The sequence below is a fragment of the Pan paniscus genome, chromosome 5, assembly GCF_029289425.2.
Source record: "Pan paniscus chromosome 5, NHGRI_mPanPan1-v2.0_pri, whole genome shotgun sequence".
Taxonomy (NCBI): domain Eukaryota; kingdom Metazoa; phylum Chordata; class Mammalia; order Primates; family Hominidae; genus Pan; species Pan paniscus.
In genome coordinates, this window is record NC_073254.2 from 108,982,777 (window position 1) to 109,000,694 (window position 17,918).

The 17,918-nt window shown below is 36.0% G+C and overlaps 1 protein-coding gene across 2 annotated transcripts in view; it reads right to left on the minus strand.

The window, feature by feature from the left end:
- Positions 1-17,918, minus strand: part of RNGTT (RNA guanylyltransferase and 5'-phosphatase) — a 354,408-nt gene that overhangs the window by 287,191 nt on the left and 49,299 nt on the right. For both annotated transcript variants that reach the window (XM_003822864.5, XM_003822865.5), the window contains exons 5-8: positions 16,097-16,172; positions 14,460-14,700; positions 1,584-1,693; positions 273-374 (exon numbers count right to left, since the gene is read on the minus strand). In XM_003822864.5, coding sequence (XP_003822912.1) covers positions 273-374; positions 1,584-1,693; positions 14,460-14,700; positions 16,097-16,172 — 529 coding nt within the window. The remainder of the gene's footprint in view (positions 1-272; positions 375-1,583; positions 1,694-14,459; positions 14,701-16,096; positions 16,173-17,918) is intronic.

Sequence of the window (17,918 nt, forward strand, 5' to 3'; positions counted from 1 at the left end):
TAAGAGAAAAACACTTTCAAACTTAACATCTAGTTATAGATTTATGTTAAACTAGCTAAGCTCTGAAACCAAAAATTTAGCAGAATGAGAGATAACTTGTGCTATACAGCTTAGAACACTAGCAAAACCAAAAATATATAATTTTTGAAACATTTATTTTGCTGTTCACATTAGAAATTCACACTCTCAAGAGTGTAAACTTTTCTAACAATAAAACAATATTCTTCAAGCATTAGGGTTATTTGTGTAATTTTTTTAGAAGTCTAACTTACCGAGTACCATCTGCTTTCCAGCTTACTTTGTACGGCTTCAGGTCTAAAAGTTTAATATTTTGCTTGTCCATGGAAACAGGCTGTGCTCCAGGGAATCCAGACCTTAAAGAAGAACACAGTATTACTATCGTGGCTGGTATCCATACAAAGCAATACATGTCTTAAACCAATCTCAAATGAATCACACATTTATCACAATGTTCTCCCTATGATGAGATTAATGTCAGCTGGAATAACATCCGCTTTCACAAAAATACTAATAAAAGATTATCATTTTCTTGACATTTTAGAATGTAAGTTAACAGAGTTCTAAATTACCACTGCTATGGTATAATCACTGAGCTAATTTAAAAATATTAGTATATATGATCTAAATAGTAAAGCAGGTATGTTTACAAGTCTTGTACTTCAGGAAGAAGTTTAAATCTTGGCTTAATTACCTTACATGATATTCTAGACCCCATATTTCCCCAACGTGAGACTGCCAACTTGACATAACTGCAAGGTTGGCAACTTTCTCCTCAAAAGATACCCAGAAGTGACAAAACAGGAGAAATATGGGTCAAGATTAAGCCTTAACACAACATTAAAACCAAGGGTGTAGGTCAAGATTAAGGTTTAACACAACATTAAAATCGATCTTATTTCTTCATTGTTTTCATATTTTCGTTAAAACTACTTCTAGATGATTTATCTAGTATTTATGTAACAGTAATAAAAGTTCTTTTCATTAGGAATTTATATTAGGAATTAACAATAATCCTTTTTCCTTACGTTCAACTGTATTACAGTTCTCTGCCACAGATACCAATGATCAGCCGAAATGACCACAGGCCAAGACCTGAGAGCAACAGATAAGAGCAATGTATGCTCTCCTGAATCCACTACGAAATGTCTGAAAGATATTTTCAAGTCATGGCATTCACTGCTTATATTTAAAGCTGATTTTCCTAGACTTCTGATTACAGAAAAACTGGAAAATGAGGCAGATCCAAATTTCACCTCTTCCCTCTTATCAAATTGAGAGACTAGCTCAAACATTAATCAGTAGCAGTAGAGTCAAAGACATGAAACAAATACTAGATAGTGAAAACAAGAATTTTCTATTACTTTAGGAAAATATGTGGGTCATCTAATTTTGACTCAACTGTCTGGTTATTGCATTGATTGTCTTGAACGAAATCTGACACCTTTAAAGTATTCTATTGCAAACATACTAACTTCAAGGAGCCAAGAAGATATGTCAATGCTTGTATTAAGTGTTGTAAAATAAGAGTAAATTTTATTCAAAAATTTAAAAATATTTATTACCCTTCCCAGCCACAGAATTGATGACACTTCTGCTGTACCTCTCCTAACTTTGGTTGTGTTGTTACTTGAGTTACACCTTTAACAGTAACACCTTCCAAGAAAATAGCGCCCTTTAAAAAAAAAATAAGAAAAATAAGGGAAAGAAAAATATTTTATTAGAGTTCAAATTCATTTACAAAGAAGAGACTGAGAGATAAATTAGTTTGTTTTCACAAATCTTAGCAAGTCAATATATCTAACAGAAATGGTCTGCTATATAAACTCCCCTAAGATTGTACACTAGTTTTCCTAAATCCAGCACATGGTTTTCTTCAATATACGTATGTACTCTATAGGCACTTCTCAAATCATAACAGTAATAATAATTTATCTAGCATTTATTGAGATCCAAGCAGAATGTCTGGCATCTTGCAAACATTCTCTCTAATCCTTACAACACTGAAAAAATAGACTGTACTGTATTTATTTCAAAGATGAGTAAATAAGGCACAAAGATTTTATGTAAATCAAGTGGTAAAAGACAGAATTTGAACAGGCCTACACTATACCAACCACCAATGGAGACAAGGGGAAAGGAGCTGTGTTACTATGAATGAAGTATGGACTTTAAGGGGATAAACACCAAAACCTCTATCTTTGTAAACCAGAGTAAGAGTGTAGGCAAAGTGGCTAAGCCACAGTCATTGGATATATTAACATACTAATAGAACAAAATATTACTCATCATGGAATTTTTAATCTAAATTTTTTAACTCAGAACTACATATTTTGAAATATCACAGCGAAGTAAAGCAGACAGAGAATATCAAACAAATAAGGAACCCTTCTGGAAATTTTTAAACCTAAAAAAAATAGTCTAGATGTATGCTACAGTTCTTTTAAGGTCCATAAAGGGACTGGCATCAGTCTTAAGAAAAATCTATAAAACAATTCTAGCTGTTAATGTAATTAGGCAATAAAAAAGTTAGTCTACAAGCTACAACGTTCAACCTTCTGGCAAAGACTTGGCAATCTGAGCCACTTGAGAAAAGAAAAAAAGAACACTTAATACTTCATCCACATACATTCTTGTCAAATCTAGAAGAATCCTGAGTCCTTCCAGCAGACACTAGTCCTACTTTTTGTCCCTAATTTTGAAGCACTTTTTGTATTTATCTGTCTTCTACTTTCTTTCCTTAAATAACCAAAATTTAGGAATTTCATAAGCCCAAGGATCAAAGAGTACCATCCCTCTACTATTATACCATTATTTCTCTGTACTAGCCAATGGCATTTCTGTTTAAAACCATTTTTATCATTAAGTACAACAGCTAAAGGAAAAAAAGAGTATTTTTAAAAGAAAGCTCAACCAGATAGATGAGGTTTGTAACATATTTACTTATTGAGTGCTCAGATAATTTCAATATCCTTATAAAATTGTATCTTATGCTAATTAAAAAAGAACACTTCTTTTTAGAGAGTTCAATATTAAGCATCCTAATTCTGATGGTATTAACAGCATGAGATGTTCTTTTTAAGTTTTACACAAAGAAAGTCTCTAGCTTCATTTATCAACGTGGATTTCCTATGCAAAGTTAAGAAATTTACATTAACTTCTGAAATGGGCAAAATAAAAGCAAAGGCCAAATTAACCTAAGTTACTACTAAAAACACAAACACTATTTATATTTTTAACAAATAATAAAAAGGACTAACACATAGAAAATACGATCACATTCAACCAAGCACTTTCCCACAATATTACCACAGAAATATTTTAATAACATTTCTATAGGGTTGAAAAAGCTGAATATTTTTAATTTAACAGAGCCAATAAATACTGAGCATCAGTACAGATCTAACAACTACTGAGTCTGGTTATAAAAGTTAACCCCAATCATCTAGTAAATGTCTGTCATCCATTTATTGTTCTTCTTCCTTAATCTTTCCTACCATGCATCAACTTCTTTTTTAACTTCCTCTATTTTCTTCCACAACAAATAAGTAAAAAGAAAGGTAGAAGTCCAATAAAAAAAAGTATGATACACTTCATACACAAATCATCCTTGGTAACTTTAGGCTAACATAATTTGCTATTTAACGTTACTACAATAGTTCTGACAAAATACCATTTTTATATTATTCAAAATTATATAATAACTCCAAGAAAGACCACTAATTTTTTTATTTATTTCTAGATGCAGTTTCTTTAATGTAAGCCAATTCTGGTTATTTCTACCTAGAGCTGAAAGCAACCTGAAAATAGCCATCTTCATTTTCATGTTAGAGATCTAGAAACTGTTTCAAGATTCTAAATGTGCAAAAGGTCTAAGAGGGGAGAAAATAAAATCTTTTAAACAAGCTTTGCACATGCTGATACTGCTCATTATTTCATTATATCAGCCCTTCCAAATCTTGAATTTGCATTTTTAACCAGTGTTAGAAAATCCTGTATTTCCCTCCCTGGGAAATATGGGAAGCATGAGCCATGATATATTCCTGAAGCTAAATCTCAGGGCATCACCTCTCACAAACAAGAGATCAAGATGCTTTTCATATTTATTTTATTTTAAAAATCCACAATGGATAAAAGAGAACAATCATCCAGGATGTAGGTGCCAGACACAGGGCAGAAGGTAGCTAGAAAAGTATGCCTTAGGGAAGTTAAGGGCCTAGCCTCATCCCTACCTTGTTTTAATAGCTGTACCTAACATAAACAGCTTAGTTTTCCATTGTTGTAGCTTCCTCTGCCCCATTTACAAACATGGCACAGCCGGCATGCCTTGCAAGGCCTGAGTTGAAGGACCACATGTACACACAGACCAGTACAGCAGTACTAGGCTAACTAGAAGAATATCACCCCCATATGTGATCTCATTCCAAGTCTATAGCTGACTATCTTCATTGTTATGTATGAGATGGTTTCACTCCTTGAAAATATGGCCACTTCAGCATAAAATAGTTAAATCTTTATAATGGAAAGATCACTAATTCTAAACAGTGGCCAGATGTGGTGACTCATGCCAGTAATCCCGGCACTTTGGGAGGCTGAGTCAGGAGGACTGCTTGAGCCCCAGAGTTCAAGACCAGCTTGGGCAACACAGTGAGACCCATCTCTATTTATAAAAATAAAAAATAAATAATTAATTTTAAAAATAAATTTTAAATAGCAATGTCTTCAGTCTGGAATTATTGTGAACATACTATAATTGAGTATTAAAGTCACTGACATTTATTTTCACTTTTCAACAAATTATTTCTGTTTGTGAAAATAAAGAAAAATCAAAAGTTAAAAAAAGTATGTTTATAGAAATATATTTCATAAACAGAGTCAGCTAGCCTTAAAATTAAAATCTGCATGGCTATCACAACAGAAATGAGTGATCCTTTAGACAGAAATTTAGTAAATATTACAGAAGATGGAGGCAATTTATGTGAGAGAGAGCTCTGTGTGTGTGTGTGTGTGTGTGTGTGTAAAGAGAAAATGTATACAAGAATATACGTACAACAGGCATATTTTCATAATGAGGAAAATACATTCATCGTTGTATTCAAAGAAATGATCTCAGACATCAGTTCAAGGAGTAAGCAACATACATGTAAGTCATACTCTTCCAACTTAGTAACACATGTACTCAAAAGATGAATAAAGAAGGTGTCTTAGGAATGTAAGGGGCCAAGCACAGGATCAGACATGTGCCACAGTTATAAACCCAAAGAGAACTATCAGAATTAATTACAAGGAGTCCATTACTTGAATACATAGTTATATCAATATAAGAATCAGAAAAGACTGTACTTAACAAAAATAAAGTCTCAAACCAAAAATACCTTCATTATGTCAAGAGATGTGATCTATAAAATAGTCACTCTTAGATTGCCTCTGTTAACTATCTTCAACCTCAGATGGAAATAAAAGAAAAATGAAAGCTTTTCCAACCATAAATGTAATAAGTAATTATATCTGTGCTTCTCATCCCTGTCAACCATAGGTCAACTACAGTTGACACCATCCACAATTCAACTCTTCAGTCCCCTTTCTTCTCTGATGGTTTTGTACTCACTGCTTTAAAGCCCCTTTTCCTTGGTTCATCTTATCAATAATCACCTTCCCAAAGAGTTCCAATGTAAACCCTGGAATTCCTTTTTCATAAATAACCTTCCCCATCACCTCAACCATTTTCTTGAACACCCCGTACCGTGTCTCAACTAAAAGCTAGCTCTCCCCAGACAGATCATGTCATCTTAAAGCTACTTATTCTCCCACGGCCCAAGATCCATGGCAGTAATTTAAACTACTATTCTATACCTCCTCACTGCTTTCCTAATCTCTTTCAAAAGTCCCTCTTGTGTTTACACTAACTCCTTTCAGCTATACCACTCAGCTGTAGTAAAGCAGAAATCCACTGTGGGTACTGGCATAACAACTCTCTTTAAGGGCTGCCCTCCCAACCCACAAAGATGGGGCCTAATAGCCATTTTACATGACATTACAAGATAACATCCTACTCCAGCCAAAGTTGATGGGAGCACGAATAACCCCTAACTCAATCTGAAGCCATCAGATTCTCTCTCCTGGTAATTTGGAATTGGGATTCCGAGACAAGCAGTTAGTCTCTGCATGTGGCTAAAATTATAACAGGTTACCTTAGAAGCTTTGAGACAGTTAATGATCTCCCAGGAAAATCAGGAATCAGGAAGAGCCAATCTTGAGAGACAGAGACAATGAGAAGACTGATACAAATAAAGGGACAAAAGCAGAGATGCGATATTAAGAAGAAAGAGCAGAAACTGGGTTCTAAGTAACTTTCCAGGTCCAGGTTCCAATATTGTCCTAAAATCTGGCACATTCCAGTGCCTGAGTTCCACCAATTTACTCATGAATAAGTACCCTTAATATTTAAGCCAGTTTAAGTTATTTTCTGCTGTTTACAGTCAGAGAGTCTAAACTAGTAAAACCCTCTATCCTTTGTGTATTGAAAGATATTGCCCTACATTCATCAAAAAAAGTTGGTCTTTCTGACTATTCTAACCTCTATCATTATATTGGTAACATCAACATCCATTGAAATAACTCGACCTGTTGTACAACCTTTACAATAGGTCATCTCATTTACAATGACCCTCATCTTTGTCCAACTGGAACATCCTGCTCCATGGCCCTACCACAATCATTTCAAACCACTCTACCTTTTGATTCAATACAACTCACATTGATTGAGTGCCAACAGCATTCTAAAACTAACATGTCACTATAAACTCTTTTACTGTCACTATGCTCACTTTTCAATTTCACCAAGACTAACAGTCCCTTCATTTCTCCTTTACACATTCTAACAGCACCCTCATCCTGACCTTACTTCCTATTCAGCCTAGAACCTATGGCTGATTACTTCAATTATTTTTCCTCTGACAGCCTCAGTGCCCCTTACCCTCTTGTTCTTCATCACACCCAAACTGAATTTCTCCAACCTTGAGTCAACCTACCGTTAGTCTTTTCCACTCTCATACATAGGCAGCTGAAACTTACTGAGGAAAAAATCACAATCTCAATTACATCTCCAGTACTAAGAAAGATATTTCCCTCCTATTGCTGAAGACCTATTACTCCAAAAACTGCATTTGACCTCCATTCCCTTGCACCTCCTCAGAGGTTTCTCTATCATTATTCCCCAAATCTTTACTTTCAACTTCATTGACTTCACTAGCTCCTTATCCACACTAATAAATATGCTTGAATTTATCCCATACTAAAAAGCCTTTTCTGACTATGTCTGCATCAATTACTCTTCTGCTCCTTTTTTTATCATAACCAAGCCACTTGAATGAATAGTTTATAGTAGTGTGCAGAAAAGGGTTAACCTAACACTAGTGCTTGCAAAGTTGGCTCCTGAATGGCACCTGAGAACTTGACTTTTGGAGTGTTCTCAGTCAACTGATAAGGATGGCTCACCAAACCTAGATTACTTGTCCCAAAAAGACAGTTTATGCTGAATAAATTTTTTTCCTCCTGGGATCCTGGAATTTTGCTACATGCTAAGCAGAGAGTGCCTACATGACCGGCCATCAATAAAAATCTTGAGCAGTGAGAGTGTAATGAGCTTCCATGGACAGAAACATCACGAATACATTGCTGCAGGAAGAGTGAGCTCAGGATGACCCCTCATGAGAAAAAGGGAGCATAAGAAAGCCTACACATTAACTCCCCCCAGACTCTACTTGTCTTTGTCTCTTATGATCGAGCTGTATATCCTTAGTACGTTGCTGTATAAATCTGAGTTATGAGTACAACCATATGCTGAGTCCTGAGTTATTCTAATAAATCTCCAGAAGTGAGGGTGGTACAGGGAACCCCTAACACAACTCTGTCTCCACTTTCTCGCCTTCCATTAGCTTCTTAAAATTACCAGTCTGACCCAGCCCTGCTGCACCACAGAAAATAATCCTCAGATAAATACTTTCTGTCCTTATTGAATTTTGTCCTCTCCATGAAATCATACTGTTAAATTGCTCCCTTTAAGTTAATTCTAAACTATTTCTCATATTTTACATTTCTTTTGTCTTTTCATGCTGCATGCTGGAAGGATTTCATAGCTAGATCCTCTAGCTTGATAATTTCATTCTGCTACTCATCCCACATACTAAGTGGTTTTTTAATCTTATCATTTCCAAGATCTCTAATTTGTTCCTCTTCTTAATAGCCTGCTATTATTTTATGGATTGATAGCCTCTCTTGTCTTCTAAAGAAAGGTTCTATTTGCTTTCTCAAATAGAAAAAATTTAAATTTTTCCTTTCTTAGTATATCTAGTATTACTTTTATATGGGACTTAATTTTTACAATATATAATTTTTAGTATATATACTGTGTGTGTGTGTATATATATATATTATATATATGTATCTCCCCAGTATATATTCTTTTACACTAAGTTATTCTTCTATACTATGTTTTCTGTGCATATGCACAGAAATAACCAAAAAGTAGAGAGCAAATGGCTTGGGAATGAAGAAATATTTTGCCTTTTAACTCTATATACTCCTAGATGTTTGCATTTATATTTTACAAAAAAAAAACTCATCTTTAAGTCATCTGTGTATGTTTTAAAGCTAAATAAATAAGTAAATAGGGAAAAATTATTCTAAAAAGACAACAATACCAGTGGTAGTATGAAAGTTGAAGGATTATAAGTTGTTTCTTTCGTTTTCAAACTTTCTTTAATAAACTAAAGATTAATGTTCTTTCATCTTTAATATATTACTTATATGAGTAAAATATTTAATAATTTTAGGATTTACTAATTATGGTTTGAAAAAAGAAAAAACTACCAAAAGGCATAAGGTTTTAGAACTTTTTTTTTTTCCTAATTCGGCCTTTGGAGGTATAAGCACAAATATTCTCAAAAATCACCAACTCATAACAGAAATCAAGACTAATTGCTTTCTCCAAAAAGAGAGAAAGAAGGTTTCGGCTTTTTTTTTTTGAGACAGCCTATCACTCTGTCACCTAGGTTGAAGTGCAGGTGAATGCAGTGACATGATCACAGCTCACTGACTGCAGCCTCAACCTCCCAGGCTCAAGCAATCCACCCCACCTCAGCCTCATAAGTAGCTGAGACTACAAGTGCACACCACCACACCTGGCTAATTTTTTAATTTTTTGTAGATACGAGGTCTCACTACGTTGCCCAGGCTAGTCTCAAACTCCTGAGCTCAAGCAATCCTTCCGCCTCGGCCTCCCAAAGTGCTGAGATTACAGGTGTGAGCAACTGCACCCGGCCTAATTAGACTAACTTTGTAGCCACAAAAAAAAAAGCTGGACAATGTTAAAGAATTCATTTGAAGACCTCAGAGAATTAGAAAGGCAATAAGGACTTGAAGGGCCAAAAACTCAAGAGGGAAGGGAGGCCAGAGAGGTGAGCTAGACATCTTCTACAGCTTTTCCTTTCTAGTACTCTCCTCTAGAGGCACTGTTTCAAAAATGGTAGCTAAGACACTAAGAAGCTGAACAGAAATTTCAGTAATATCACAGCAATGGGAAATAAAAGCTGGAGTTACAGGTCTTCAAGTGGAAGGAGTCCAATTTAATTCCCCACACTTTCAATGAAGATCCTCACAGGCTATAGGAATAAGAGCAGAGCAAAAATAGACCAGTGCCCCAAAACTAAAGTCTAGTTTCTAACAGCTCAATCCTTAATTAAGATATTCTGCTCCTAATTCTCTGTAGAAGCAAAAGTAAATCCTCTCTAAAGAAAGATAACATGACCAGAGCCTCAAATTATTTACATAATTTTTCATAAACAATGTCTAGTATTCAATCAAAAATACTCAAATATGCAAAAAAAAACTATAATTGACTAGATATCAAAAGGACACAAGAAGAAAAACTTAAAAAAAGATCCACAGGAGACCGACATATTAGTTTTATTTTTTATTTTACTTTTTAAAAACTGGTTTTAATATTTTCAAAAACTGAAATGACAAGATGAAGAATTCCAGAAGAGAACTGAAAATCATTTTTTAAAAAATCAAATGGAAATTCCAGGAGTGAAAGTAAAATAATTAAAATTAAGTAGTCAATGGATGAGTTTAACAGCAGCTTAGACAAAGCTTAATGAGGACATTAGTAAGTGCCAAGATAGGTCAGAAGAAAATATCCAAAGTAGGCTGACGCCTGTAATCCCAGCACTTTCGGAGGTTGAGGCAGGTGGGTCACCTGAGGTCAGGAGATCCACACAAGCCTGGCCAACATGGTGAAACCCCATCTCTACTAAAAATACAAAAATTGGCCAGGCGTAGTGGCATGTGCCAGTAGTCCCAGCTACTCAGGAGGCTGAGGCAGAAGAATCGTCTGAACCCAGGAGGCAGAGGTTGCAATGAGCTGAGATTGCACCACTGCACTCCAGCTTGGGCCACAGAGAGAGACTCTGTCTCAAAAAAATAAATAAAAAGAATAAAAAAAAAAAACAAGAAAATATCCAAACTAAAAAAATAAACAAAAAGATAAAGAATATAAAAAAGAACACAGGAAACAGTTTTAAAAAAAAAAAAAATTTTTAGGCCAGGCACGATGGCTCACGCCTATAATGCTAGCTCTCTGGTAGGCAGAGGCAGGTGGATCACCAGAGGTCAGGAGTTTGAGACCACCTTGGCCAACATGGTGAAACCCTGTCTCTACTAAAAATACAAAAATTAGCTGGGTATGGTGGTGCACACCTGTAATCCTAGCTACTTGGGAGGCTGAGGCAGGAGAATCGCTTGAACCCGGGAGGCAGAGCTTGCAGTGAGCCAAGATCGCAACACTGCACTCCAGCCTTGGTGACAGAGCTAGACTGTCTCCAGAAAAGAAAAAAGAAAAAAAAAAAAATTTAAAGGCCTACTGGTATTAGGTTGAGCTCCAGAAGAAAGAACAAACAGATCTGAAACAATACTTAAAAAGATAACAGCCAAAAATTGTCTAAAACAAATTAGGAAAAAAACTCCAACTATATATTTAAGAATCCCTACATACACCACGCAGGATAAATACAAAGAAAACCACAAGTAGAAATATCATGGTAAAACTGCTGAAAATCAAAAACAATAAGAAATTACCTTCAAAGAAGCAACAAGGTAGCTAACTTCTCAACAGAAATAAATTCTGGAATGAAACACTCAAAGTGCTAGAAAAAAAATAACTGTCAAGCACCCTGATCTTTTTTTTTTTTTTTTTTTTTTTTTTGAGATGGAGTCTCACTCTGTCAACCAGGCTGGAGTGCAGTGGCGCGATCTCAGCTCACTGCAACCTCCGCCTCCCGGGTTCAAGCAATTCTCCTGCCTCAGCCTCCCAAGTAGCCGGGATTACAGGCGCCTGCCACTAGGCCCAACTAATTTTTTTGTATTTTTAGTAGAGACAGGGTTTCACCATGTTGTCCAGGCTGTCTCGAACTCCTGACCTCGTGATTCGCCTGCCTCAGTGCTGGGATTTCAGGCGTGAGCCACTGCGCCCGGCTAACCACCCTGATTTTTATACTCAGAAAAAACATTCTTCAAAATGATGTCGAAAAAGACAATTTCACACAAATACTAAAAGAATGTGCAACAGCATACCCACATGGAAGGAAATAATACAGGAAGCTCTTCAGTTAGAAGGAAAACTATCCAAAATGGAACCACAAAAATACATGAAAGAAAGAGCAGCAGAAAGGGTAAATATGTGGGTATAGCTAACCAATAATAGCTGTATAAAAATGCCATGGCCGGGCATGGTGGCACACACCTGTAGTCACAGCTACTCAGGAGGCTGCGATGAGAAGATAGCTTGAGCCCAGAAGTTCAAAGTACAGTGAGCTACAATCACACCACTGCACTCCAGCCTGGATGACAGTGAGATCCTATCTCTTTAAAAAAAATAAAAATAAAAATAAAAGGTCTCATCATGGGGTTTAAGATACACATAGAATTAAAATACACAATACCAAAAAAGACAGGAAGAAGTAAATGGAATAAAAGATTGTAAAATTCTTGGCCAAGCGCAGTGGCTCAGCTCACACCTATAATCCTACTACTTTGGGAGGCTAAGGCAGGAAGATTACTTTAGGCCAGGAGTTGAAGACTATCCCTGCCAAAATAGCAAGACATTGTCTCTACAAAAAAAATAATAAGATTAGCAGGGTATGGTGGCACAGACCTGTAATCACAGATACTTGGGAGGCTTAGGTGGGAGGATCCCTTGACCCCAGGGATCTAAAGCTGCAATGAGCTATGAACAAGCCACTGCACTCCAGCTTGACTGACAGAGTAAGACCCTGTCTCAAAAATAAACAAATAAGATTTTTGCATTGTCTAAAAAGTGACAAAAGTACTAATATATACCAGCCTTTAAAAAGATGTATAGTCAAATCTTTTTTTTTTTTTTTTTTTGAGACAGAGTCTCACTCTGTTACCCAGGCTGGGTACAGTGGCGCAATCTTGGCTCACTGCAACCTCTGCCTCTGGGGTTCACGCCATTCTCCTGCCTCGGCCTCCCGAGTAGCTGGGACTACAGGCACCCACCACCACGCCCAGCTAATTTTTTGTATTTTTAGTAGAGACGGGGTTTCACATGTTAGCCAGGATGGTCTTGATCTCCTGACCTCACGATCCACCCACCTCGGCCTCCCAAAGGGCTGGGATTACAGGCGTGAGCCACCGCACCTGGCCATGAAATCTTGAGTAACTAAGAAAAGAACAGTAAAGGAATGTATGGTCAACAAGCAATGGGTTGGGGTGATAGAAGAATAAAAGCAACCATAAAGAAGGCAAGAAAGGAACATACTACTAGTGGCACAAAAAAAGAGTAAGACAATTTGAATCTCATCTTTACATGAAATGTACATGGACTAAATGATAAGGCAAAAACTGTTGTCTGAATAAATGAAACCCAGCAACATGGTGCTTGTAAGAGATACACTGTAGTAGTCCCAGCAACTCAGGAGGTTGAGGTAGAAGGATCACTGAACCCAGGGAGGTCAAGGCTGGGCTGCCACTAGTGAGCCATAATCATGCCACCACACTCCTGCCTGAGCAACAGAGTTGAGTCCCTGTCTCCAAAAACAAACAAACAAAACCTATATTTTATGCTATGCTGCTTACTGAAGTTTCCTTAGAATGTGATTGTTATTTTTCTAGGTATGTGACTCAGTAATTTCAGATATCTAAATCCAGGAAATAATAAATCAGAATAAAATAATAAATTACTTTTGAAATAATTTCTATGTTTCGAAGCAATTTACACTTTTCAGTGTCCTTATAGTCTTGAGATTTAAAATGTGTAAATGCAATTAAAACATTGTTTTACAAACAAAAAAAAAATTTTTAAGCCAAAAATAACTTACATGGTTTACATAAACTAACAAAGCATTTACTTCCTTGCCTGTGAACCATGCCTACTAATAAATGAGTCGTGGTATATACCACTCAACCATAATATACTAGGAACCTTAATTAATAATTTCATTAACACAATTACCTCCATACTTTCCCTAACTTTTCCCTTTGGCCTATATCATATACTTGTGTGTGTACAAGTACAACCAATACTTTTCCTCTCAACAGTTCCCCTATCCTCCAGTAAAAGAAGATAACTCCTCATATTTATGGTTAGCTCTTTTATTTCTAGAAGATTATTAAAGGTTGGCTAGATAAGTGAGAGTCTTCTTGATTTAATTTTATGGAAACCATGAAAGCATCACCCAGGGAGGGGGATGCAGAATTCATATGTAAAGTTATTTTAATTATGTGACAATTTTGTAAAGCATTAGTAAAAATATTCACTAGGTATTTAGTTGAAATCTCACAATACTTTGTAAAGAAATAGTAAGTTCTCAATCTAATATCTAAAAGTTCTTTTAGATATTATCTAATATCTAAAGACATAAGAAACAAAAACAGGAAAAATTTACGTAACTGCAATTTTTCTCTTTGAAAAGACAGACTCGTGGCTATTAAGAACTTTTAAAGGCCAAGCACAGTGGCTAATGCCAGTAATCCCAACACTTTGGGATGCCAAGGTAGGAGGATCACTTGAGCTCAGGAGTTCAAATCCAGACTGGTCAACAAAGTGAGACCCTTCTCTACAGAAAATGTAAAAATTAAAAATTAGCCAGTCGTGTTGGCACATGTCTACAGTCCCAGCTACTCAGGAGGCTGAGGTGGGAGGATCACTTGAGCCCAGAAGGTCAAGGCTGCCACTGCACTCCAGCCTGGGCAACAGAGCAAAACTTTCTCTCCAAAAAAAAAAAATTTTTTTTTAGAAAGGGCTAGGATGAATCATCTGACAAACCTAGCTAAAGAAACATGGCCAATATTCCATTTTTATAAATCTCAATAAGCTTGCAGAAGAAGAAAAAAAAACCTATTATAATATTTTTAAACATTACCAGTTTTAACCGTTCTTTTCTCCTTTTGCCAAAAGAAGCACTTGACCCGGGTTCTGATTCCTTCTTTCCATCCTCATCCTCATCTTCGTCTTCATCATCCTCAAAACACCAATCTGGCAATAGAGGTGGGGGTGGTGCTTCCTCTATGTCACCATACCGACGAAAAAGTTCCTTCAAATAATCACCCTTGTAGATTCCTGGTGGTCTGGCTTGGGCAAAAGTAGCAACTGCTGCTTCGATACTATAGGAAACAAACACCATGCAATTTCCTCACTATCCTCTATTTATGCAGGCTTATCAAAAACTCACTTATTATATTCAAGGCTCCATATAAAGTACAACAGAAGTTTATAAAATGGGCAAATCACAATCCTCACCCTCAAGTCATTCAATCTATTAAGGGACACATTCATTCTGAAAAGGTTTTAATATAAGGTATTCTGAAAATTCTGAAATTCTAAAAATAAATTGCTATGAGTATATAGTAGAGACCTAGATAGGGTCTGTGAAGAATTTAGTCTTGAAGGTTGAGGTCTGACTCTGCAGGAAAACATCAGTCAAAAAAACAACAATGTGAGCAAAGTAAAAGCATATTGATTTCAACAGATCCAGGCACTAAGAGTCTAGATCATCAAAGAGAGGATAACCATAGGCTAAATCTGACATAGGAAACTGGATCATTGTGGAGAGCATCTGAATGGTCAGAGCTAGAAAGTACATGCAGTACAGAACCACCAACAATGCATACTGCAAAATTCAATATCATATGTGTACTTCAACTGATTATATTCAAAAAAGGACCTGCTATGTGAAAATCTTTGTAAACATAAATAATGACGCTCCCTCAGTCAACAAGAAAATTCAGTTAGTAATATATTCTCTTAAGAATATTGGGTACTAAAGTCGTAATCTCTCAGGATCTAAAAACACACTTCAAAAATAACAGATGCTCAATAAAGACATGTTGATTGGCTTAAATGGAGTAACACTCTCCCAAAAATACTAAAATACAAAATATTGGAAGAATCTGTCTCTGATAATTCTATAAGAGGTGAAAAAAATCTGAAAAAGTGAATATACAGTTTATGAAATTCATAAGCACTCAAAGTGATTTGCTGGTTAATGCAAAACACCTGGCTGGGTGTGGTGGCTCATGCCTGTAATCCCAACATTTTGGGAGGCCAAGGGTGGAAGATAACTTTAGCCCAGGAATTCAAGATCAGCCTGGGTAACATATGGAGACCTCCTCACTAGACAAAAAAGAAAAAATTAGCCAGGCATGGGTGGCACATACTTGTGGTCCCAGCTACTTGAGAGGCTGAGGTGGGAGGATTGCTTGATCCCAAGAGGTGAATGCTGCAATGAGCCATGATCACACCACTACACTCCAGCCTGGATGACAGAGGAAACCTTGTCTCAAAGAACAAAACAAAACATACATATATACACATACACACATACACACACACACCAAGTAATGGTAGTATAAAGATTAACCATATCTAAAATGAAAAGCAGTTCAAATTACATTAATCATGAGTTCACCAAAAATTTGACAATACAAAATTCTACAACTAAAATATCAATAAAATTTTTTATTACAAAATACATCTTCCATTATAACAAGATACAAATACCTCCAATCCATTTTCTCCACCAAAAAGGCACATATGAGGAAACCAGTGCGATTGAAGCCATGAGTACAATGAACACCTAGAAAATAAAGTAGCTTTGGTTAAAATTAACAAATCACTGCAGAGGCCACATTTACTTTAAAATTCCAACCTGCAATCAAAACATTTCAGCTAGTTTATAAAATAATTACATTTTTTAATTTTTTAACTTGAAACACCCTTATAACTTGAAAACTTGTCAGTTTGAATTGCTTAGAATCTAATTTATAGCTAGCTAGAAGTTTAAGTGTAATATATAGGTTTATTGATGTAAAACTGTCTCTACTGTTTAACAAGTTCTCCTAAAGCTAGAAGATTCCAAGCATTTTAAATAAGGAGGTATTTTCATCAAACACACAACTCAAAAGGACACATAAAACACATACACACAAGATCCTTCTGACCCTCAAACTTTAAATTTCTCTAGTAGAAAAAAAAGGTCCTCTTCATGATCAATGGCATATATTTGCAAAATAGTCAAATCCTATTTTCTAAAATCCAGAAGCTAGAACAGAGCAAATAAACTAATAGAAATATAAATTCATATGGGGCCTGATACTAATTAAATATAATCAACAAAAGTGACTAGCTACAGAAAATAATTAACTGATAGATACATAGTACAATAAAAATTAAGTTACCTTGAAGCTCTCTAGAAACCAACTAACTGTATTTTCAAGTTAGGTTATAATCTTTCTAAATAAATTTTTAAAAGAAAGAAACCACTTAGGAAAGAAAATTTATTTTCTTAAACTCTTTCTCAGAACATATTCAAGATCATTTTAACTACTGATATGGTTTGGCTCTGTGTCCCCGTCCAAATCTCATCTCAATTTGTAATCCCCACAATCCCCATGAGGGAGAGATCTGGTGGGAGGTGACTGAATCATGGAGGTGGTTTCCCCCATGCTGTTCTTGTGATAGTGAGTGAGTTCTCATGAGATCTGATGGTTTTGTAAGTGTTTGACAGTTCCTCCTTCACATGCCCTCTCTCTCTCTTCTCACCACTAAGACTGTAAGTGTTTGACAGTTCCTCCTTCACATGCCCTCTCTCTTTTCTCACCACTTAAGACGTGCCTGTTTCCCCTTCCACCATGATTGTAAGTTTTCTGAGGCCTCCCCAGGCATGCACAACTGTGAGTCCATTAAATTTCCTTCCTTCATAAATTACCCATTCTCGAGTAGTATCTTTATGTGAGAACAGACGAATATAACTAGTTTGAAAATAGTAATTAAAACATGACAATATTGCTGACTCTCCTACAGTCTTCAAAATGAAGCTTTTCCTGTTATTTCTATTTAATTAAAGGATATCCTAATATTTAAGCTGTATCTTTTTTTTTTTTTTTTTTTTTTTTAGAGACAGGATCTCATTCTGTCAACCAGGCTGGAGTTCAGTAGCAGTAGCATGATCAGGTTCCACAGCCTTGACCTCCTGGGCTCAAGTGATCCTCCCACCTCAACCTCCAGAGTAGCTGGAACTACAGGCTCACACCACCATCCCCAGCTAATTTTTTTTTTTTATGGTAAAGACAGGGTCTCATTATGTTGCTCAGGCTGGTCTCAAACTCATGGGATCAAGCAATCCTCTCACTTCAGCCTCCCAAAGTCTGGGATTACAGGCATGAGCCACAATGCCCAGCCTGTATCTTTCTAATATTACCTTCTACAAATTATTCTTCTCTGTATATATAGATCATACTGATACAGTGCAACTAAGATCAAATATAGAAATAAACTAGCTAGATTTACAAAACTTCTAGAAGAAAATACAGGAGTAAATCTT